Source organism: Rhipicephalus microplus, chromosome 3, assembly GCF_043290135.1.
Source record: "Rhipicephalus microplus isolate Deutch F79 chromosome 3, USDA_Rmic, whole genome shotgun sequence".
NCBI lineage: Eukaryota > Metazoa > Arthropoda > Arachnida > Ixodida > Ixodidae > Rhipicephalus > Rhipicephalus microplus.
The window spans coordinates 229,832,738-229,856,751 of NC_134702.1; the positions used below are offsets into that span (position 1 = coordinate 229,832,738).

The window sequence follows — 24,014 nt, forward strand, 5'->3', positions numbered from 1 at the left end:
ACTAACAATTTATCCTGGAACGACCACATAGACAACATATGTTCAGCTGCCCTTCGAAAACTCGGCTTTTTAAGACATAAACTGCGTAACTACCCTCCAAATGTAAAGCTTCTTAGTTATTTTTATTTTGTAAGACCTAAATTAGAATACGCCAGCACAGTATGGGATCCTTATACTAAGTTTAATATTGATAAAATTGAGCGGATTCAAAGGAAAGCAGTTCGTTTTATATACAACAAATACTTACCATCTGATTCACCCTCTGCACTAATCACTGCAAATGACATTCAGCCACTTGTTTCGCCTCAGACTCAAACAACGGCTTGATTTCCTTTTCTTGTTACTTAACAATAAACTCGCCATTGATCCATCACCGTATCTATCTTTCCTATGAACTAGGCAGACCCGACATCACCATCCCAATTTGCTTACCCCATATTTCGCGAGAACTGATGTCTTTATGTATTCTTTCTTTCCACGGACAGTGTCTGATTGGAACAAATTATGTGATCCCCATTCATTGTGAATTAAGTAGAGTGAATTTCATTTTGTATGGTGCATGTTATTCCTGTTTTTTTTTTGTATGTGATGTGCCCTTCCTGCTTGGACCATTTATGGTTCACAGTATGTACTAAATAAATAAATAAACAAACAAATAAATAAATAAATTTTGCGATTAGTTGCCGAGACTGAGGAAAGTTCCGCTGCTTTTTGCTGAGCGCGACGCTCGATGAGTTCTCAGTCAGCCGATGTCAAAAATGTCACGTCTAACCTCGCAGCTCGATCGCGCATACTTGAAGTACTGCAGGCAGCTGTCGCAGTCGCCACCACGCTTTCTATGGCTGCGAGATCTGCTGCAGCAGCATTCTCTGCTGTCTTAAGCACAAGCGGCGGCGTTGTTTCCTGGCGTCTTGTTGAAGTATCACCGCAATCAGCTGATTCCGACAGCACTGTGGTTGCCGTCGCAATTGCTTGTGTTGCAACGCCGTTCATCGCAGAATCCGTTGTGCTCTTTCACTGAGATCTTCGTTGGCAGTTGCGATGATCTGTGACACTCTGAGCGCGTGTCGCCACTCGTAGAAGTTGTAGCAATCAAAGGGTGCCTTTTTGCTGGGCTGGCGTATTGCGGCGACTGCCGGTCTCCGGTTTCGCTTCGCTTTGCCGATGTAGCCTGCGCTGGCTGCGATGACTCCTTGGGCTGCACAGCACATTTTTTCCGTCGCTTGCCGAATTTGTGAAGTGTGCGGAACTTTCGAGCACGGTTCGGCATCTCGATTTCGATCGCAAAACCACACAACTTCCGAAATGGCGGTGGCAACGTGTGTGTTTATGGCCGCACGCGCGTGATCGCCAGTGTTATCAGTCCCCGCACTCCAATCACAAGCTGCTGTTCGCTCACGTGACTGCTATCGACCAATGATACCGCACGGTTGTGTCGCTTGTTTTTGCCTAGTAGCGCAGACTGGCTGCAGCATTGAAGGTTTGTTCTTGGCGGGAAAGTGAGCTCAACAGAAGCTCTTTCAAACGAGATGACCGCGATCCGATGAGTGGTTAGCGCGATCCGAGCAACGCAAAAGGGGGCTGTTTTTGGCGATTTCGTAAGCGAAACGAAGTGCTTGGATAAATAAAGAGATTTTTTGGCTCAACGACGCGTCATTTCGAGTTCATTTCTTGCTGGCAGGTGCGAGATGATATGAAAATTACGAAAATCACCAAACTGAAAAATCGTTTTTTTTGGCGTCTTTTTCGTCGCCAAGACCTGCGTCCCCCCTTGCACGGGTTTATCCCAACTACGTTAGTGCTAAATAGTGTTAAAGTAGCACCAAGAGGGTTTTAGTTATGACTGTTTGTACAACGTGCATATTTTGGCCCATTTTGATTAATAGAAATTTCATTTTTTACATTTTTGGCTATTTCATCATCTTTAAATTTACTTCAGCCTTACAGTCCAAAATTATCAGCATCAGCAGCAGCCTGACTACATCAACTGCAGGACAAAGGCCTCTGCCATGTTCCGCCAGTTAACCCGGTCATGTTCTTGCAGCTGCCAATTTATACCCGCAAACTTCTCCATCTCATCTGCCCACCTAATCTTCTGTCTCCCCCTAACTCGCTTGCCTTCTCTAGGAATCCAGTTAGTTACCCTTAATCACCAGCGGTTATCCTGTCTACGCGCTACATGCCGGCCCATGTCCGTTTCTTCTTGATTACAGCTATGATATCCTTAACCCCTGTTTGTTCCCTAATCCACTCTGCTCTCTTCTTGTCTCTTAAGGTTACACCTACCATTTTTCTTTGCATTGCTCGCTGTGTCGTCCTCAATTTAATCTGAACCCTCTTTGTAAGTCTCCAGGTTTCTGCTCCGTAGCTAAGTACCGGCAAGATACAGCTGTTATATACCTTCCTCTTGAGGGATAGTGGCAATCTACCTGTCATAATTTGAAAGTGCTTGCCAAATGTGCTCCACCCCATTCTTATTCTTCTAGTTACTTCAATCTCGTGGTTCGGCTCCACAGTTATTACCTGCCCTAAGTAGACAGTCTTTTACAACTTGAAGTGCACTATTACCTATCTCGAAGTGCTGCTTTTTTCCGAGGTTGTTGTACATTACTTTCGTTTTCTGCAGATTAATTTTAAGACCGACCTTTCTGCTCTTCTTGTCTAACTCCGTAATCATGAGTTGCAATTCGTCCCCTGAGTTACTCAGCAATGCAATGTCATCGGCGAAGCGCAGGTTACTAAGGTACTCTCCATTAACTCTTATCCCAAACTGTTCCCATTCTAAGCTTCTGAAAACCTCCTGTAAGCGTGCGGTAAATAGCATTGGGGAGATTGTGTCCCCCTGCCTTACACCCTTCTTGATTGGCATTCTGTTGCTTTCTTTATGAAGCACTATGGTAGCAGTTGATCCCCTGTAGATTTCTTCCAGGATGTTTAAATATACTTCGACGCCCTGATTCCGTAAAGTCTGCATGACGGCTGATATTTCTACTGAATCAAACGCCTTCTCGTAATCTATGAAGGCTATGTATAGTGGTTGGTTATATTCTGAGCATTTCTCTTTTACCTGATTGATAGTATGAATGTGGTCGATTGTTGAGTAGCCTGTTCGAAATTTTGCTTGTTCCTTTGGTTGATTGAATTCTAATGTTTTCTTTACTCTGTTAGCAATTACCTTTGTAAATAGCTTGTATACTACAGAGAGCAAGCTGATCGGCCTGTAATTCTTCAAGTCCTTGTCATCTCCTTTCTTATGTATTAAGATGATGTTAGCATTCTTTTAAGACTCTGGTACTCTTCCCGTCACGAGACACCTCGTAAACATGGTGGCTAGTTTTTCTAACACTATCTGTCCTCTATCTTTCAGCAGATCTGATGTTACCTGATCCTCACCAGCAGCTTTGCCTCTTTGCATGCTCTCCAAAGTTTTTCTGACTTCTTCTATCATTACTGGTTGGGTGTCATCGGGGTTTCTGCTAGTTCTTATAGTATTAAAGTCATGGTTGTCCCGGCTACTGTACAGATCTCTGTAAAACTCCTCCGCTATTTTAACTATCCTATCCATATTGGTGTTTATTTTGCCTTCTTTGTCCCTTTGTGCATACATCCGATTTTTAGCTATCCCAAGTTTCCTCTTCACTGCTTTGACGCTTCCTCCGTTTTTCAGAGCGTGTTCAATTATCTCCATGTTATACCTTCTTACATTGGATACCTTACGCCGATTAATCAGCTACGAAAGCTCTGCCAGTTCTATTTTGTGTGCTGTACTTGAGACTTTCATGATTTGGCGCTTCTTAATGAGATTCTTCGTTTCCTGGGAAAGCTTGCCAGTGTCCTGTCTAACTACCCTGCCTCCAACTTCCCCTGCACACTCCGTAATGATGCTCGTCAGATTATTATTCATCGTATCTATGCTAACGTTGGTTTCCTCACTAAGAGCCGAGTACTTGTTCTGAAGCGAGACTCTGAATTTTTGTACCTTCTCTCTCAGTGCTAGCTCATTGATTGGCTTCTTGCAAATCAGTTTCTGTCATTCCTTCCTCAAGACTAGGCTAATTCGAGACCGTACCATTCTATGGTCACTGCATCGTACCTTGCCAACCACTTCCACATCCTGCACAATGCCTGGGTGTGCACCCATTATAAAGTCTATTTCGTTCTTATTTTCGCCTTTAGCGCTCCTCTATGTCCACTTGCGGTTTCCTCGTTCTCGGTAGAAGGTATTAAAAATCTGTAAATTATTGCGTTCTGCGAATTCTACTAGTAGCTCTCCTCTGGCGTTTCCAGTACCGATGCCATAATCTACAGCCTGGTCTCCAGCCTGCTTCTTCCCTACCTTTGCATTAGTCTCCCATGAGTATAGTATACTGTGTTTTTACCTTACTCATTGCCGATTCCACGTCTTCATAGAAGCTTTCAACTGAAGCGTCATCATGGCTGGATGTAGGCGCATAAGCCTGTACCACCTTCATCTTGTATCTTTTATTCAGTTTAATTACGATACTTACCACCCTTTCAATAATGCTATAGTATTCCTCTATGTTGCCAGCTATGTTTCTGTGAATTAGGAGCCCCACTCCCAGTTCTCTTCTGTCAGCCAAGCGCCTATAGCAAAGGACGTGCCCATTCTGTAGCACCGTATGGCCCTCATCTGTCCTCCTAACCTCACTGAGCCCTATTATATCCGATTTAACACCCTCTAGCTCCCCGAATAGTACAGCTAGACTTTCCTCACTAGATAAGGTTCTAGCGTTAAACGTTGCCAAGTTCAAGTTTCAATGGCGGTCTGTCCGGATCCAGAGATTCTTAGCACCCTCTGCTGCGTTGCAGATCTGACCGCCGCCGAGGTCAGTTGCTTCGCAGCTGTTGGGACTGAGGCCCGTGAATTATTTGACGTATGCATGTGGGAGGTAGTGGCCAGATACTGCACCAGGGTGGCCAATCTTTCTCTGGTGAGGGAGTGCATTAACGGCGGTGGTCACCAGTGAGACCACGCCCCAGGCCTCTTAATGCAGTTCCATCACCTCGCGGATTTTTTTTTTAATCCTGTTGGGAGCTGCGCGGCACCGAGATTTGAGCCACGGACCTTTTGCATGCGAGGCGGATGCTCTAACCACTACGCCATCGCTGCCCCCATTTAAAATTATAATTATAATCCAAAATTATAATTACCGTAAAAACGCTTGTATGAGTTGGTCCTGCATATAGTCAGAGGTGCATTTCGGGTGTAGCAAATGCAAGAAAAAAATGTTTTCACCCAAATATAGACAGAGGAAAACAGAAAAATGCATTTATTTACACTCAATCACTCGTCATCTTATAAGCTCTCATCTGAAGCTTCTTTGTCGGACATGTCCTCCCACAGCGCCTCATCGCCAGTGCCATGAAGGGGGTTCGAGATAGAGCACCTTTTAAAGGAACGGTGAACGAGCTTCTCGGGAATGCAGGCCCAAGACTCGGGGATCCACAAGCACAGCATCGTTGGCGAGACCCGCATTAGTTGTCCGGCAGGGGTCACTTCCAGCTCTTCGGACCTCATCCACTCCATATACAGGCACTTGATGGGTTCTTAAATGGCTTATTGAGGCACATGAAGACGCTGCAGCAAGGATGTCATCCTTCCTGAGATAATGACGAGATCGGTTGCGGGAGTTGTGCAGCAATGGTTTCACGGAGTTTGCCAGATGGCACCGAAATGCATCAAGCACAAGCATCGATGGGAGCCCTAGCAGTGCTGCAGGCCATCAACTCCACAAGGACTTGATCCAGTCAAGTATGAGCGATTCATTCATCCACCTCTTGTCCTGGCAGCGGACAACATTTCTTGGGAACTTCTCCCCCTTCGGCAGCATCTTTTGTGTGAACACAACGTAGTCTGGCAACTTGCACCCATCTTCCGTGCGAGCTAGCATTACAGTCAGCCCCATTTTCTCATTCTCACTTGATTGCACGGTAACTTGCCTGGGGCCGTTTTCGTGAACTGTCAGAGCCGAGAAGAGCATATCGAGGTACACAGGAGAGATGGGCACAGTCTGTAATTTCGTGGCCTGGCCTGGCCCGGTCCGGGCCTGATGCTTGATGCTTGACGGAGGCGGGCTAGCCTAGCCTGATGATGTAAGAGGACGGGCCGCTCAGGTCCGCCCGGTGTGTTACATGCAAGGCCCGGCCCGGCCCGACTCGATCAATGATGCAATGAAGCACATGGCAACAGGAAGATGATAATGTATTTATTAAGAAAAAAGCGTGCCTTCCTTCCCTGTAGCTTCTTTTTTTTAGTTGATAAATGTTGAAACTGCCTGAGTGCAAAACCATTCACAAAAATATAGTGCAGAAATAAAAAGTTGCCCATGGATTCAGGCTTTAGTCGAGTGTGTCGTTTCTGCATTATGTATCCTCCAGTAGTGAAGTTGCACGCGCTGGTGGCGCTTGTAGCTGGAATAGCCAGTGTCTTTCTTCTAAGTATGCCAAGTTTGGAATAGTTGTTTTTCTTTCTCTTTCCAAAACTCGACAAAATCTGATAGGGAGCACGCGCTTAGTGTTTCACTGCGCATACTCACTAACTTCATCTTGCTTATGTATCTTCATCAATGTCACAACCATCACTAAATGGTTCAATGCTCATATATATATATATATATTTTTTTTTTCACGAAAAGTGTACTTCTACTCTAAAAAAAAAGCACACAAATGAACAAGGACGAGTCCGACGCATTATCTTTATTTTTGGCTTGATTAGGACTTTTCACCCGGCCCGAATTTAGCTCCATAAACAAATAAGAAGCCGGAGCCCGCACCGGGCCCGAGGTGAGAAGACGTCGGGCTGCCCGAGCCCGGCCCACAGGCCAGGCGGGGCTCGAGGTTTTGAGGTACCCGAAGTCGGTGCACACCTTTAGTACTCAACAGTCTGATCGGTGCTGCAGTGCTGCGGTCTGATCGGTGTTTCCGATCTGGCCCAGCTGAAAGGAGACTGCCTTTTGCAAGGAAATCACATGTTTTTAAAAGCCCACAAGCAGCTCTTTATAGCTTTCTGGTAGCTTTTCTGATATCGTTGTACGCTGACGTAGGGAGCACAACGGCAACATGATAGTCTATAGCGAAGTAGTCTAAAATCTGGACACCACTAGGAAGGAGAGAGTCAAAACGCGTGTCATTCACCTCGTCGTCCATATTTCCAGTGGGCTTGCGGGTGTCCTCTGGAGTGACCTCTGGAGGAATATCAGAGTTGTCAAATCGGACAAAGCCGCTTGCCGGAAAGAATTTGCAATGACCACGGGCGGCGTTTCGCTCCAGGCATGAGCCAAAATGTGAATTGCTGTCAGGAGAGTCACGTTATATTCTCGCCCTGCTTCCTTGCTCAGCAGGATCCGTTCCAGCACATGGTTTCTGTACCTGCTTTTTAGGTGCTGAATTATTCCTTGATCCAGCGGTTGCAGAGCAGCCATCGTGTTTGCAGGTAGAAATACAAGTTCGATGCACTCCAGCCCTGTCACTCTGGTATGAGCACTGCAGTTGTCAACTAGAAGTAAAACCTTGCGCTTGTTAGCGGAGAAGCGGCGGTCGAGTTGGCGCAGCCAAGCTTGGAAAATATCCGAAGTCATCCAGGCCTTTCTGTTGGCACGATATTGCACAGGAAAGTGGTGAATGTTCTTAAAACACCTTGGGTTACGTGCCTTCCCGATGACTAGCAGTGGCAAGCGCTCGGTGCCCGACATATTTGAAGCGAGAAGCACAGTGATCCTTTTTTTGCTCCTCTTCCCTCCAACGCACGGCTCGCCCTTGAACGTGATCGTTTTGTTCGGCAAGGCTTTAAAAAAGAGAGCCATTTTATCGGCATTGAAGACGTTGGCAGGCTCATAACGAGCCAGGTACTGGGGAAGCTCAGTTGTCTTCCAGTCAGCAATACGCCGTTCATCCACTGCTGCTTTTTCCCCGCACACGTTTCGAAACACCAACCCGTGCCTTTCTCTAAAGCGGGCAAACGAGCGTTCAGACCCACTAAAAGATTCGATGTTCATTCTCAGTGCGTACCTTTCAGCTTGAGGACAGATCAACAGTCCACTCAGTGGAAGCTGGCTGTTCTGAATGTCTGTTATCCACCGCAGCAGCGCGTCTTCCAGCTTCGGGTGTGCTGCCGTCCTTAGTCGTTTTCGTTTTTCGGTGAATTTGCCGCTGTCAAACACCTCGAAAAATTTTTTTTTGTTCTTCACGTAGTCGCTTAAGATGCTTCTCTTAACATCGTACTTTTTCATTATCTCCTGTCGAGAAACATTTGCATCCATGTCTTTCAATATTATAACCCTTCTTTCAAGATCATTTGCTGGCTGCTGTGGTCGCTCAATTCCTGTGATGGTCGCCATGAAGCGCGACGGCGGCGGCAACGCACACAAACAAAGCCTCAACACGCAGTCACAACACAAAGAACCAAGACACGAAGTACACCAGTAGGCGTAGCATGGGCGTAGTGAGCAGCTGTTAGTAGACACTGGATGCTGCGGTGGCCCAAGCGCTTTTGCCGGGTGGTGACTAGCTCCACCTAGCCACTTCCCCCTCATTCACTATCATCATGGTCATATTCTGCAGTTCACTCGGTTTCGGTTTCTCAAAAACTCGGGTTCTGCCATCGATTACGGCAACCGTTGCTTGAGCCTCCAAGCCGCCGATATCGTGCGACTCTGGAGTCCCAATAGCCCTCTCCGGAGTTGTCCGAGTTACCCGGTGTGCGGCTAAATACCTCCAAATTAATGAGCATTTGACCTCATTGAAATATACACAGTTTTGCCGGGACTGCGCCGCGAGATCGAGTTAACCGAATTTCCAAGTTAATGAGGTCCGGATAAATGAGCTTTTACTGCGCAGCTTTTGTACAAAAACTAAAACTTCTTGAAGGTGGTGACCTACCTTAACCACAATAGCAATACAGTGGGCAGAGCTGACGCCAATGCTACGATTGCTCTTTACAGTAACTTAAAGGCCTTAGAAGCGTTCTTCCTTTGTTTAATTTTTTTTTTCACAAGCCGCATGTTTATGGTGCACTTGGTGATGTCTGGTCTCAAAACTTGCAGGCTCCGAGGGAAAGCTGACCACAACCGAGCAGAGACTAAGTGTGCTGACGGCCATTGGCGAGGTGAGCTGCCATGTGGTGACTGGGGCCTCCCACATTCAGCAGCTCAGCGAGATAGCTTTGCGACACCTCCTAGCTGTCCTCAAGGCCGAAGGTGAGTACATCTTGTTACCGCACGTGTGTTACTTGTAGCTTGTCATCCCTAAAGTTGTTGTGGCACATCAGGGGTTTTTGTTGCTATGTATTCATTACTCCTTGAGCAAGTTGCTCGGCTTGGTGAATGGAGAATTCAGTGTTTTGCCAATTTAGTCAATACACTTAACTGATTTGCCTTCGTTATTTGCTGCTATGTTAAAGGACATCTATTGTGGTGCTCATACTTTCCCTAAATTTCTTCATTTTAGTTCATCGGGTTTTTGATATGATGAAATAAATTGCCAGTTTTGGCCACTTTGTTTTATTGAAGCTTAACCGTATTTTACAGTGGCCTCGTGTTTGTGTGTTTTTGTGCAGTGCATGAGGGGACCTTGCTGCTGACACTCAAGATGATGTCCAAGTGGTGCTCACGATTCACGCAAGAACCACCTAGTTTTCTAGTGACTGGATGCAAGGTACGGGGCATCCTCGAACCTAACTATAAGTTAATGAACAAAATCAACACATTTCTGCAAACAGTGCCTGTACCACACTTGTTGCACTTACCGCCAAAACAATGCTATTCGATGATATAACTTTGCCATGTGTGCTGAGGCTGAAAAAGTAACCCAGAATGCACCTGAGCTGCTTCAAAAACACTTGAAACTATGAAGAATTCATGTGCACTGATGCTCTAAAGATAGATAACTGATAGAATAATGGCGTCGCTTTCTTGACATTACATTCAGGATGGTGGAAGCTGCCGTCTTTCACTTGTTATTGCTTGCCGTTTTAGTCCACGCTCCAGTGCATTCATGTATGATTATTGGAAGACCTTGATTATTCAAACCCCAAAGTGAAGGTGCTGTTTACTAGTGCAGAGGACCAATACACGAAGTAGTCGCAACATAAAATTGCCCATGGGCAAGACTGTCATTTTGCTTTCATTGATGACGGGATGAGCATTACGAGGGAAGGGGGAATGGTTTTTTTTAATGGAGTGTCCGCGCTGCATGCAGTCCTGTTTTATTGATGAAATGGGATTGTCCAATTGTGGCCCTTTAAAATGTTACAATATTAATTAGAGTTTGTTGTGGTAGCAGGCCTCTCACTGACGGCCACCAACAGATGAAATTTAAACGAACACCATGTGATAAAAATTTTTTCGGGATCATTAGTTTGAGAGAATGCTCTGTGGTTGGCAGCTGGAATCTTTCTCGGCAAAAGCTGAGATGGCCACCAGAATGCCTGTGACACTTTGCATGGAAGGAACCAGTTACCATCCAGGTTCAGTCTAGTGTACAGTACATGTTGTGTGAAGGTCTGTTGGGTAGGGAATCTGTTTACTCATCTTTAGGAGCAAGTGCATGCTACACAGGATGCTAGTGGAACGAAGAATTTTATGCATGGGAGCGGGCATAGAATTAGCGGATGATTCTTTGTCATCTCTTCATAGGAGGGCATGGAACAGAAGACGGCGACGTCGGCTGTACGGTACGGATACCTGCAGTGCATGAACTCAGCATTTCACGGTAAGCACAGTGGTATGTGTGGCCATTCTTAGAAAGGCACGGGCACTTTCATGGTAGTTTTGCACACTTGACATTCTCATAGAGATTTTGCTGAAAACCACTGTTCTCTTTTTGCAGTAAGTCCTAGAAGTGTGCAGGATGTGTAAGGGCACCATCGATTTGCTAGTGCTGCTTGTGTGTGTTTCAAGAGAACGAAAATTTAACAAAGCTAAGGCAGTATTGTTAGCTCGGGGTATCTAATAGTAATGCTCTGTTTAGGCATGTGGAAGAGGCTGTCCTACATTGGCTTGGCATTCCTTTGGGGCATCTTTCTGTCAATACAGTTTAGTACTCTTTGCAACTTTTGGTCGAAATTTCGGGAATGACTATCGTTTTCCCATTATAAGTGGCGACGATTTGCATTCTGCTCGGTTGTCTACCCAGGTATGCCAGGCTGCAAGCAGGTGGAGCCCATTCTAGGCCTGGTGCTGAAGGCGGCAGAACGAGCCTTGGCACAGCCATTGCAACCCGGACCAGTCTGCGAGGGCTTGGCTGCAGCCTGCCTTCTCTTCCGCTTGCAGCCCACAGGCTCCCCATCCGGTGAGCATTCGTCGCGACTAAGTTTGACATGCCCCTGAAAGAAGCAGTGAGCTCTCCCGAGGATTTATGGGTTGGCATTCTGTCTGCAGGTTTGCCAATGGCCATTTGCATTGGCACTACCGCAAAATGCCGATCAAGCAGCCCCTTCAACTTTTCAGCAGATTTGAAGTATGTGACCAAGCAAGGGCCCCTCCCCTCCGCTCCCACTATTTCTTTTTTCCCCACCGCTACACAATCCTTCAGGAGCAGTTCCTTTGAATCAGACTTCTGAGAGTCTTCAGATGTGTGCATGATTGAACAGTTGAACACGTTTATAAAAGACGCAGGCGCTTGGAGTATAAGAGACACCAGTGTGCCTACATTGAAATAGGCTAGGTCAGTGGTTCTCAGCCATGGATGTGTTGGGGACTTCTTGAGGACTGGTGGAAGTGATGGGAGACCCCTTGCAGCGGAGGGGCCGAAGGTGGGGGGGTGGAGGGGGGTTCGTAGGTAAATGAACACAACTTGAGCTTGAAACAGGTGCCTTTTATTAGGCTTGTGGGAATAGTGAATTTTAGGTTCAAAGCAAATAGTGATTTTGGTCGAATAATTTTGAATCGAATTTGAATAGTGTATATGACATACAAAGAAAAATGGGCATATTCATCATGACCTTACTAACCAGTACATTATGTTTTTATATTGAAATAAGGCCCCTATTCAAATGTCTTTTTTTTCGTTCACAGAAAGCTTAAATAACTTTTAGTAGTAGCGTGATATGTGTTTCGGTAGGATGCGAGTGATAACCTGTAAGATAGGTAACATCTTAAATTTTATTTTACATAGAGCATATAAGCTGTCATAACAAGCTTTTAAGCTTAATAAAATGATGAATTGATTAGAGGGTAACATGTTCATTTAAAGGGGCACTACAACACCTTTTCGAGAAGCCATGGAGCCAGTAAACAAGCTTGTTGCCTCGCAAATTTACTAATGCAAAATGTTAGAATCAGTCCAGTACGAGTAGCGGAGTTCCAAAAATCAGTCGCACGCTGCAATTTATTTCTCTTTTTTCGTCCCGACGAAATAGCTGGAAGCTAAGCAGGGAGGAATGGCATGGCGAAAGAAGATACGTCACACGCACCTTGTGACCTTGAGCACCTCTTTTTTATTTTTTCTTAGAATACGCTGCTTTTCAGCGTGATCGCGCCGGCATGTGTGGACACGTCGCGGCATCCCACTGCGGCTCCAGTGGCGACCGAGCACGCCAAATTCAATTCAGCCAATGGCTGATGCAATAGCTGCGACGAGTGATTTTGAGCTTGTGGTGTCATTTGGGGAGAGAAGAGAGCAATTTTCAGCTAGCTTTGAGAATTTACTGTGAATCGCAGGACGCGTGCTGCCATATATTTGGCTCGCGTGTTCTTGGAAGTCTCGACTATCAATCAAGAGCGTTTTCTGACTATGCTCTAAAAGTGTTGCAGGGCCCCTTTAAATTTGCAGGGGGACTTCATGGCAAAGCGGATTTTTTCAGGTTGGGTGCTTTCACGGCTTAGCACTCCGACACTGCAGCATAACTACCTTTACAAGCCGTTACATGCGGATTAATGTACACCTGTTCATTCATTGCAAACACTTCGAAATTTCCAATAATTTAAATTCGAATTGAATTCGAATACTCTACTATTCGTTTGAACATTTCAAGCGTTCGAATATTCGCACAAGCCTACCTTTTATTGCTACGCAAAACATCAAACAAACGTGCCACATCACTTCATTTTGGACAGTTCATCAATGTGCCGCACAGTCACGCTTAAAGAAAAATGCGGGTGAGGGTTTCGCGGACCATAAAAATGGCTTTTCGGACACCCTAGGGTCTGGGGACCCTCTTTTGAGAACCACAGGGCTACGTGATGTTAAGAAAACGCATACGTGGTACTTTGCATATAAGAGACACCTCTTATAAAAGACTAGAATTGCTCTTCGGTGCATGCCTCTTATAAAGGGTTATGAGGGTACAGTAAAACATCGATGAATTGTACCCGCTTAAACAGTAGTTTTGTTTTAAAAGTAGTAAAATTTCCGACTCGGCGTCAATTGAACATAATAAATTTTGTATCCGCTATAATCGTACCAGCTTATCATGTATATATAGGTTAATACGTAGTTTCTCCTATTTTTGTTGCACACTCGCCACAGCTTTTTGTCCCCCACTGGGCGTCCCGACAGAACAGCAAGTCCCAAAGATGGAAACACACCTCGCTTGTTTGAGTTGATAATGATGGCAGCTGTGTTGATGAGTGCCATCTCCTGGATTTTTTCCACAACACGAAGTACATTGCCTCTGAAATTGGAAGTTCAGAACTCGGCGGGCCAGGCATCTGATGTTGTCCATGCATTGGTGCTTTGCACAAACTCGGTGTGCGCTTGCTCTGCTTTCTTTCTTGTTCTTTCGGTGCCGTGTCTAAGTGTTCTGTGGATGTGCCGTGCTGCACGCAAAAGCTGGGGACGTTCGGGAGTGTTGTTTTTTACGTGTTGTGTGTGTGTGCTTGTGCTGCTTTGTACTTGCATCTTGCCGAAGCTGGGACAAAAGCACTGAGGGCTGAAAATGAGGAGAAATTAGACATAATGTGTGCTATTGAACAGGGCATGTAAGAATTGGCGGAATGTATTTTGGATGTGAATATGAATTCTCGGATGTTCTTTATTTATTCGCAAGTAAGTGCAAATTCATTACTTTTGGGTAAGCTAGGGTATCGCTTAGCATGTAGTTTCTTCTCGTCTCCGTCAGGTACGGTTTAACAAGGTTCCACTGTACCTTTACAGTTTGGTGGGTCGTGGTTGCGTAACGAGTTGTCACAAATTGTTGGAACATTTGGAAAGCATCTTTCCTTCCTTGTCATAACGCACAGTTTCGCACGAGAACTGTGAATGCTTGTGTATTCAGTAAAGCATTTAATTAGAAAAACGGGCATGCATTCTTCTTGAAAGTTCTTGCACCACCATCTTGAATTTTGGTCCTCAACCGACAAATGGTCCCTCTTCAAGTCTTGTTCGATTATCTTTTTGCAGTGAGGGGCAGTGCTTACTTGGGATATATCGTGGTAAATGCACCATGGCTTGCAGCATGCCTGCCTGCCACTTATAGGTAACTTCAAGGTTGGCAAAGTGGCCAAATTTTACTGGCAGTGACAGTTTTAGTGCTTTAGCCTCAAACAGGTTTTGAATACGCTGCTGCACCTCATTGTGTGCTTGCTTTACATTTGGTGGAGATTAATAAAACATATCCAAGTCAGTCGAAGTCAGATCGGAACCGAAACCACATTACTATGAGAAACCCGTGCAAAACTATTATATAACTGGGGCATCATTTGATAGAAAAACTAAGCATGCAGTTAAATCCCACTTCAACAAGATTTTCAAGATGCATGAAGAAAGTTTGTTGCCGTGTATTGTCGTTACAGTGAAATTTAATGTATGGACCACGAAATAAGTTGGGGAACTATGATGATTACCGTATTTAATTGTGCAATGTACTGGCTCGCATAATGAGCCCTTCCCACTCCTTGGTTCCTGAAAAAAAAAATTTTTACCTATTTCTCTAATATATCCGTTCATTTTATTTAGGGGTGATAGCCAGTGCTATTGATTATTAAAACATCTAGTCATGCCATTATGTCACAAAATAACGATGCAGTAAAAGTCAAAACGTAGTTTATAGCATGCTAAACAGATGGGACCAGTGCGAGTGCAGACGACGTCCATCAAAATTTTAATGTCGCGTCTTTTGTGGCAGCGCGCCATCTGTCGAATGCAGAAAAGCCTCTGCATACAGCATGACGCAAACACAGTGGCGCAAAAACAAAGCAAAATCACGCCCACCATGCCGACGGCGCGATGTACAACCGCAACGTGTGTGCGTCGCTATTCGACGCTGCATTCTTGTTACCGGGTTTGTCGTAGAGAAATTCGTTGGGCCCCTGAGGTGCAGTGGCAGAACGAATCCTTTTCCGATGCCAATGCTTTTTGTGCTTTTTGCGCGTAGTCAGTGGTCAGAGCGACGATTCGTCCACGTTTTCAGTGGGATCGCCCACCTGCCAGTGGCCCAAGTGCGCAGTGAGTAAATACGGTATACTGAAAATGAAAAATTCGGAGTTATTGTTGGGGTGCGGGTTAGCAAGTTTGGTTGTAAAATTGACTTCACAGCATGGGTTCATGCTATGGCAAGGAAGGCAGCTTCACATTAGTATGTGGGAAGCCACTATGGAATACTGTCGAAGCCAATAGTATGGAAGCCAGGTGGGCTGGCGCCGGTCGTGCATAGTAAGGCTGGTTTTGCTTTCTGGGCACCAGGCACGCCAGGTGGGCTGGCGTCGTCGTCGCTGGCACCGATGAAACAAAGGCTGGGGTAAGTGCGGTGACTTGTGCGTAAGTTAGTGGGGCTTTAGAGACGTGAGGACCTGTGTACGCGTTACCAGTCATAGCTGACAACTCCTTAACGACGTCCCGTAAATTTGTACTGGGGTTGCCCGAAGAAAGCTGACGTGCTTCAAAACCGAGCGACTGCAGTTCCTCTCGTATCATTGCACGGATCATGGCTTGTAAAGAGGGGTCGACAGTAGGGTTGTCAGGCATGGCCGCAGGAGAGTCGTCCAGCTGCAACCGTGCAAATTTGCTGCACTCACTATGTCATATTGGTGTAGCCAGTCGTCCACGTCCTCATTTCGGAGTCCAGCAATCAGAGGCGGCTCGCAAGGGGGTCCACTGACGATCCAAGAGTGAGTAGCTGCGGCAGTGGTAGCAGGAGGAGCAAAAGGAGAAGCGCCTGAGGGTTTGTCCTGCGGCATGCTGGTGGACTAATAGCCCAAACGGCGACCTGAGTGAAGCTCCAGGAGGTAAAGCAAGCAAGCAGGGACGGGGAATCGAGGAGCGACCTCCACCACTTGTGACATAGTCTTTTACATGTCTTTATTAGGCCTGGAAGACATGGCCAAAAACAGTCACCTCCGAGGCACAGAACAGACTCAAAGGCTATATCCACTAACGATCAAGATGAGGAACACTATGTGATGATGGTTATGTACAGGTAATGAAGAAGCGTGTTGTAAATTCCCACAGGGAATCTGTTATGTTTTCTTCTGTGATTTGTGAACAGAAGTTGGGGTGGGGGGGTGGGAGTAGGAGTGCCAAAATGTTCGTACCTCATAAACTTTCCGCATGTGTGGCTTTCCATCGGTCAGTGTTAGTTGGATGGTGTACATCAAGTGAACAGGATTAAGACCTGCACCTTGTTGGCACCTCATCAATCGTTTCAGGTGTCGCACTGTGCCTGCACCGCTGAACTCGCGTTGCACCATTCCTGAAATTCTTGTGCACAGTTGTGAACTGGTTTCGATAGCAGAGGTGAATCAAACGGACCCTTTGTTACGTTGTTTTGGGAGTTGCAAGTTTCCGCGAGTTTAAGTTGGAAATTCGATGGTATTTTTAAAAGTAAAGAATTATTTACAAGTGTTTCTGGACTTTCACACGACTGAGTTTGTGAGCTTTGTGAGTTCGTGGAAAGGTTGCAATTATTGATTCTGTATACCACGAGCGCCTGTGATGTAAGGGTTTTGCACGGTTGCAAGGCTGATACATCACTTCACAGAAGCATCAGAAGTGGGTTCGTGCTGTGGAAAGGCAGGACAGCATCAGAAGTTTCTTTCAAAGACAGTGCAATAAGCACAGAATGCCTATTTACAGGATTTCTTGTGGAATGCAACTTTCCGCCGAAAGTAAGTGATCAGGCAGAACCATTGTTTCGGAAAAGGCTCCCCAAGTGCGAGGGTGCGAAGTGGTACGAGTTTGGACGCATGAGAGCGATTGCCATCTTCGGGGAAGTGGCTGCAGGTGCCGAAAACAATGCATGGAGGCCCTAAACCACCGTGCGTTTGTAGTCGCAGTGTACAGAAGCAACGACAGCGCGTCGCAAATGTCTCAGTCTAAGTAATGCCGGATATGAAAAAAAATTGGCCCCTTATCTGCATATTTCACTGCAAATGTTGTCGAAAGACGATAGTCTTGTGTCTCAGGAGAGTGAACAAAACGTTTATTTGATGTTCTGCGCGATAAAATCGGGGAATGGTATTCTGGAGGCGCTGCTTCAGAGTGCCTCGATCCATGCAGTGGAGGCGAATGAGCGCATCGAGGCACATGAGATATGAGCGCTATCTGGCAGTTATCTTAAAAAAAAAAAAAAAAATCAAAAATGACCTGTGAAGCAGTCAGCACGCGGCGTGTGCGCCCATCTTGGAGGTAATAAGGTGTAGAACGCAAAGCGACAGGTAGGTGCCACCACCGTGTTGTCTTAGCAGAGTGTTAGAAACACTTGCCTTATTGTGCGTAGCGTTTCATTGTCAGTGCAGCGTGATAAATGCTATGGTCCTTAGGATTACCTATGTATGCGTTCTCTAGTAGGAGCATATATATGCAGAATATATGCGTGTTGTTATGGTGCACAATAATTGCTTTTTAATTGACAATCATACTAGTACGATTGCTGAAACTTTGGCAGTATTGGTGGGCGCTGTGGATTGGCTGGGATTTTGGCTGTTTCTTCTAGTATCATTTCGGCGGACAAACGGACAGACAGACAGACCAAAATTCTTGTGTCGAATGTACCCCAAGAAAGACTATCATCTTTAAGAGGAAATCACTTCCCCCTCCTTCCCCACTGCTGTCTCCCGAACTTCAATCCTGCTAGGTTGGAACGTGTGCTGTTCTTCTATATGTGCTCTAATGTGTTGTTTGTTGCTAGTGGTTTGATTGATCTCATTTCGATATTGTGTGTGTGGTATCATAGTTGCTGGTAAGCCTTATGTATACCTTTTTTTTATTACAGAGAACAAGATCAAAAGCATGGTCACACAACTCCTGGACCAAGAGAAGCAGCCATTCTTTGCTGATAAGTTTCTGCAGGCTGCATCAGAAGACAGTAAGGCAGGCCTTTTCTAATCATTGCTTGATTTTGAATATGTCTGATAGGCATTCTACCTTTTGATGGTGGCATTTTTTAAAAAAATAAGGAGCTGTCCAAAATGCGTAATTTTTTAAAATTGCTGAAATAAATTCTTCAATTTTATTTAAAAAAAACTTTCTTAAATTTTTTTTCTAGGACTGTGAAGGGACAAAAATAGGCTTGTGTGATTATTCGGACGCTTCGAATATTCAAATAGGTATAGTCTGATTTGAATTTAAATTTGTCCAAAATTTTGAAATATTCTAAATTAACTAATAATTGTATATTAGTCCACATTGAACCTCTTGTAAAGGTGGTTTCACTGCGTAGAGAAGTGCTAAGCCATGAAAGCACTAATTGAATGTATAATAATTCCCATAAAATATACTGTAAAGATGATTTCACTGCAGTCAAGCGATGCCAAGTTAGGATAACATTTATTCAGAAAAAAAAATCTGCGCTGCTGCGAAGCCCCGCTTCAAAGTTAAGTGAACGTGTTACCCTCACATGATTAATATATTTTGTCATTTAAAGGCTTGTTATGTCTGCTTATGGGCTCTTGATATAGTAAATATTAAAACATAACATATTTTACAAATTATCACATGCATTCTACTGAAAGTAAAATCTTGCTACTATTCAAAGTTGCTTCTACTTCCTTTGAACTAAAAATATTGGCATTTGCACAGGCCGCGTTTCAACTTCTAAAAAAATATTGTGCAGGTTAGTTGGCTTATGACATATAAGCCCATTTTTTCTTTATTATAGATCATATATTCTATTTGAATTCGATTCCAAATTATTCGACTAAATTTACTATTTGCTTTCAGTTTGTTTTGAACCTTAGATTCACTATTTAATCAAACCTAGACAAAAATGTCATTTTGGTTGCATACACATGATTTAGTTTATTCATAGTAGCATCAAGTAAATTCCTAAAAAAGAAACACTTTCACGTACTTTTAAATAAGAATTATTCAGTGTATTAAATATAAGTCACGGATATACACAAATAAGAGCACCACAGTACTTTTTAGTAAAAAGTAGTTTTGCTCTAGTACTAAACACTGGCGAAGAGTCACCTTTGATCCGATTCGGATCATCTCATCGCGCACACTTTCAAGATTTCACTCTTTCATCATCATATGAGTCTGAACTCATTAGTAAATCCTCGTCTGATGAACTGACATCCAAGAAATGAGATTCTGATTTGGCACTTGTGGAATAGTCCATATCGAAATACAGTAAAAGCTCGTTAATTTGACACCCTTAATTCGGAAATTTGGATAATTCGGATGGCTCTATTGGTCCCGGCCAAAGTGCATGTTAATCTATGGGACCAAGCCTTCGTTATTTCGTCGGAATTCGGCTCCGCACCGCTTAATTCGGACAAATGCTGACGGCTGCTGCTACACAAAAGTGTGATAAAGCAGCGCTGGCCCCACTGGAGTGAAACTGAAACCTGAGTGGCATCGCCATCATCATCAACTAGTGGGGGCGATCGCAGCGTCACGGAACGTCGGCGTCTTCTTTCTTCTCCACTCAGCACCTCCAACATCATTTTCCCTTGTGTTGTCGTGTCGGAACCATCTCTTCTTGCGGAGTTCTCTTTTTCTTCCATTGTGACTTTATTTGCATGCCACCACCATCGTGCGCTACAGTGATGGCAACGCCGAAAAAGCGGCAGAACTACGTCGCGAAGAACTTGGCGACTAAAGTGGAAATTTTGGAAGCACTGAAGAACGGCGAATCGCGACAGCAGGTTATGACCAAGTACAACGTGAAGCGGAGCACGTTGGGAACGTACGTGAAAAATGAACAACAGATTTGACAAGCCTTCGAAAGTGAGAAGTTTCATGCCTCTAGAAAGCGGTTGAGAACCGCAGCTCATCCCCAGCTCGAAGAAGCTTTGCTCCGGTGGATTACTGACTGTCACAACGCGCATCTGCCTTTGAGCGGACCTCTCATCATGCCGCAAGGTGAGAAGTACGCTGCAATGATGAACATTGAATCGTTCAAAGCGTCAGAAGGGTGATTTGCGAGGTTTCGAGAGAGACACGAACTTGTCTTCAGGAGTGTGTGTGGTGGAAAGGCCAGTGTTGACGAAAGCTTGACCACCGAGTGGAGAAATGTGAAGCTGCTGGAGCACATCGCCGCATATGAACCACGTGGCGTGTTCAATGCAGATGAAACTGCTCTATTTTTCAGAGCTCTGCCCGACAAGACGGTGACTTTTAAAGGGGACGCGTGCATTGGTGGCAAGAAGTGCAAGCAAAGGATAACTGTGCTTCTTGCCGCCAATATGACTGGCACGGAGCGCTTGCCACTACTTGTCGGGAAGGCGTTTAAGCCACGTTTTAAGAACGTCAAAAGCCTTCCTGTTGAGTACACAGCGAACAGGAAGGCATGGATGACATCGGACATTTTTCGCGGCTTGCTGCAGCGGTTGGACCGGCACTTCACGTCGAAGGACCGCACGATAATTATGGTTGTTGACAACTGCAGTGCCCATAACTGTACAGTCGAACTGAAGAGCATCAAAGTAGTTTTTTTGCCGCCCAACACTACGTCTGCTCTTCAGCCGATGGACCAGGGTATCATTCACTACGTGAAGTCGAAGTACCGCAAGCACCTGCTAGAGCGAATGATCCTATGCTCAGAAGCTGGAAAGTTGTATCAAGTGGACTTACTCGGCGCAGTGCACATCATCGCCCTCGTGTGGAAAAACACTCCACCCCAAGTCACCGCCAACTGTTTTCGGCACAGCGGTTTTGTGAGGCCCGAGCATGCAGCAGTAGCTGACGATGGCATCGAGGAGGTGTCAGCAGAGTCCGCCGACAATGACTTTCGATGCTGTCCTTCCCACAGATGTGACCTTTCAGGACTACATCGCAATTGATCATGGTATCGCCACGAGTGGTCTCCTGACCGATCAAGAGATTATGAATGATGTCGGGGGCTCCCTTGAAGACCACGATTCCGACGAAGAATCATGCGAGGAAATACAGCCGCGACCTTATCGCACCTCACGGGAGGTCTCGGAGGCGCTGTTAATATTAGGGGACGCTTGCCTGAACACTCCCGACAGCTTGCGTGCTGTTGGCCATTTGGAACAGTTAAGAAAAATTGTGATGTCAGCCGGAATCTACGCGAAAACGCAGACGACAATTACAAAATACTTCAACAAATAAAAGTATGCTTCTGCAGCTTGATTTTAAATGTGTTTTTCCCTGTTCATTTGTTAATTGGGCATTCGGTTAATTCGGACAGTTTTTCCGGTCCCGTGAAATCCGAATTAACGAGCTTTTACTGTAATCGCTTCAGCACCAGAGCAACCGGCGCACACTTCCGTAGTGCAAGTGAACTGTGTGAGTGAGTGCATGGAAGAAAAATGTGTCCTAGTGTGCCCATACGGAAAACGTAATGACTTACAAAGCCATAGTAATTATTCGTCTTATTTCCAATGAGGCTGAGTATTTTTCAGAGTCCCCAAAACATAAAATGAAGCCAAAGTAGTGTCTTGTCATTTAGAGCTCCATGAAAACCGCACGGCTGCTCAAACAATGCAACTCAGAAGTGTGGCTTGTTATGTAAGATTTCAAGTTGGGGCTGAGCATTTCCTTTATAACAATTTCGATGCTTTCAAAGTCCGAGCTTTCGCGTTGATAATTGTGTTCTGCCTTTGTGAGGACATTAATGCATAACCAACGAGGCAAAATAGGTATATGTTAGGACACCATGGTTAAATTTTAGTGCTTTTTATGTGCCCAGACAAGAATTTTGACCACCTTGGGCTCTGTTATTATGGCCTAAATGTAAGTACTATGTGGTTGGTTTTGTATTTTGCTACCATCGAAATGCAGCCGCTGTGGCCAGCAATTGTAACGCACTAAGCTTAGTGGCATTATGCCTTAACCACTGAGCTACCATTGCAGGTTGGACTTTGGCTTTGCTGTACAGCTGTGAGTGGTCTTAAGACTAATGAGAAAACTTGGATCTAATAATTGTGTCGCGTCTCTTTTTGACAAGCTTTGTTCTTGCCTTTGCAGCACATCTACTAGTGCTGCAACTAATCACGAGGATGATTTTGGACCATCCCGACTCCTGCTTTGCTAATCTCAAGTGAGTGTTCAGCACTTTTCCATGGTGAAATATAATTAGCACATGAACATGTCACTGTGATCACTCATTTGACTCTCTTTATCTCTAATCTTTGTTTTTTTCCAAATACCATCTGCATGGTAGTGTTCGCTTTAGAAAAAGCAAAAAAAAAAGTTAACCCTCATGTCATTTGCGGCTTGTGCAGGCCCTTTGCAGTGCCCCTTCTGAGAGGCCTGAGCCACTCGAGCCAGCTGGTGCGTCAGTCGACCCAGAGCACAGTGCGCAAGCTGGTGTCTGTGCTGAGTGGCACCTCCCTCGCCTGCTTCCTGCTCCGCGAGTTTTCGAGCTTTGTTGACAGCCACCTCAAAGACAAGGTAAGGATGCCGCTCTCAGGAGCACGGCGCTTCGCTTTTGCATCTTGCAAGTTCGTATTGGTGCTTGCGGTAAATATGCTTCACGATGTCCTGTTGATGGAGAAGGGAGACTCTAATAATGCAGCTTTTGCAGTGTCGATGTTTGGAAATTCAGCTAGTCAAATCTAGACAATTCGAACTTGAAGAGCCCAAATATTGAAAAATGTTTGAATTAATGAAAGCTAAATGAATGGAGGGCTCACCATACAGTGGCGCATGTGCATTGAGCTAACACACGAGGGGGAAGTTTCAGAAGACTTCGATTTGTTCACAAATCACAGGTCATCCGTCATTAATTGAAGTAATCGGGGATGCTTGTCCACACACATTTGCCTTGCAGGGAGTCAATCAATTTCGCATGCATGCAGCTTGCAAAGCATTTCTACTTCGGCTTCTGCATTTCCCTGGCAAGAGAACTTGCGCAAGGCAATGTCCAGCACCGACACTCTCTAAAGACGACAACGACAACGACTGCGTCTCCGCTGCTACCCTCAGCTGCAGCGTGGCCAGCACGAGAAAGGAGGAGCATCTCTGTGCGGAGAGAAGCAGATCGGCATTTGAGAAAGAACCAACATTCCACGGCAGCTTTTTTTTTGCTCTCTTTGCATCGGCATTCAAAGGAGGAGGGTCTCTACATGGCAGAGATGAAAAAGGGAGAAGAATATCACAGGTGCATCGCAGATCGGCATTTGAGAGAGAGCAAACATTCCGCCACACCCTTTTCTTTCCTTTTTTTTCCCCTTCGCGCATAACATTGAGGTGTCGAAGCAAAGCTATAACTGGCCCACATGCATGCACATATTGGTGCACAAAAACTATAAAGCTGCACATACAGCACAGCAGGATGGTAATTATCATAATGTGAATAGCTAGTCTAAAGTATTAATCATGATTACAGATCACTTGCATATTGGTTGGCCTAACTCAATTTGCTCCAGATCAAGACGAGTTGAGGCATGTGAGGCACAGGTCTGCTATGCAAAGCATAATGCAGTGGTTCTCTTGTGTTCAGTACTTGTCCACTCAACAGGTGTGTTGTAGAGAAGTTGTGAATTGTAGTGCACATTCATTATACATACACAGACTTCTGGTCTGCAGCCAAAGCACGAATTCCGTGATGGCTTATAAGTTTATTGGCAAACATTCAGAGTTGTTCACCTAGGAAAAAGAGCAAGAATTTAATTATGTGAATTAGCCTTTCTTTAGTTAATACGAGT

The 24,014-nt window shown here is 45.1% G+C and overlaps 1 protein-coding gene across 1 annotated transcript in view; it reads left to right on the forward strand.

The window, feature by feature from the left end:
* Positions 1-24,014, forward strand: part of LOC119167548 (lethal (3) 80Fj) — a 331,845-nt gene that overhangs the window by 57,669 nt on the left and 250,162 nt on the right. Inside the window, exons 11-17 of the mRNA XM_037419055.2 lie at positions 9,063-9,215; positions 9,575-9,672; positions 10,653-10,728; positions 11,152-11,307; positions 18,167-18,259; positions 22,333-22,405; positions 22,590-22,758. Of these exons, the coding sequence (XP_037274952.2) occupies positions 9,063-9,215; positions 9,575-9,672; positions 10,653-10,728; positions 11,152-11,307; positions 18,167-18,259; positions 22,333-22,405; positions 22,590-22,758 (818 nt within the window). The remainder of the gene's footprint in view (positions 1-9,062; positions 9,216-9,574; positions 9,673-10,652; positions 10,729-11,151; positions 11,308-18,166; positions 18,260-22,332; positions 22,406-22,589; positions 22,759-24,014) is intronic.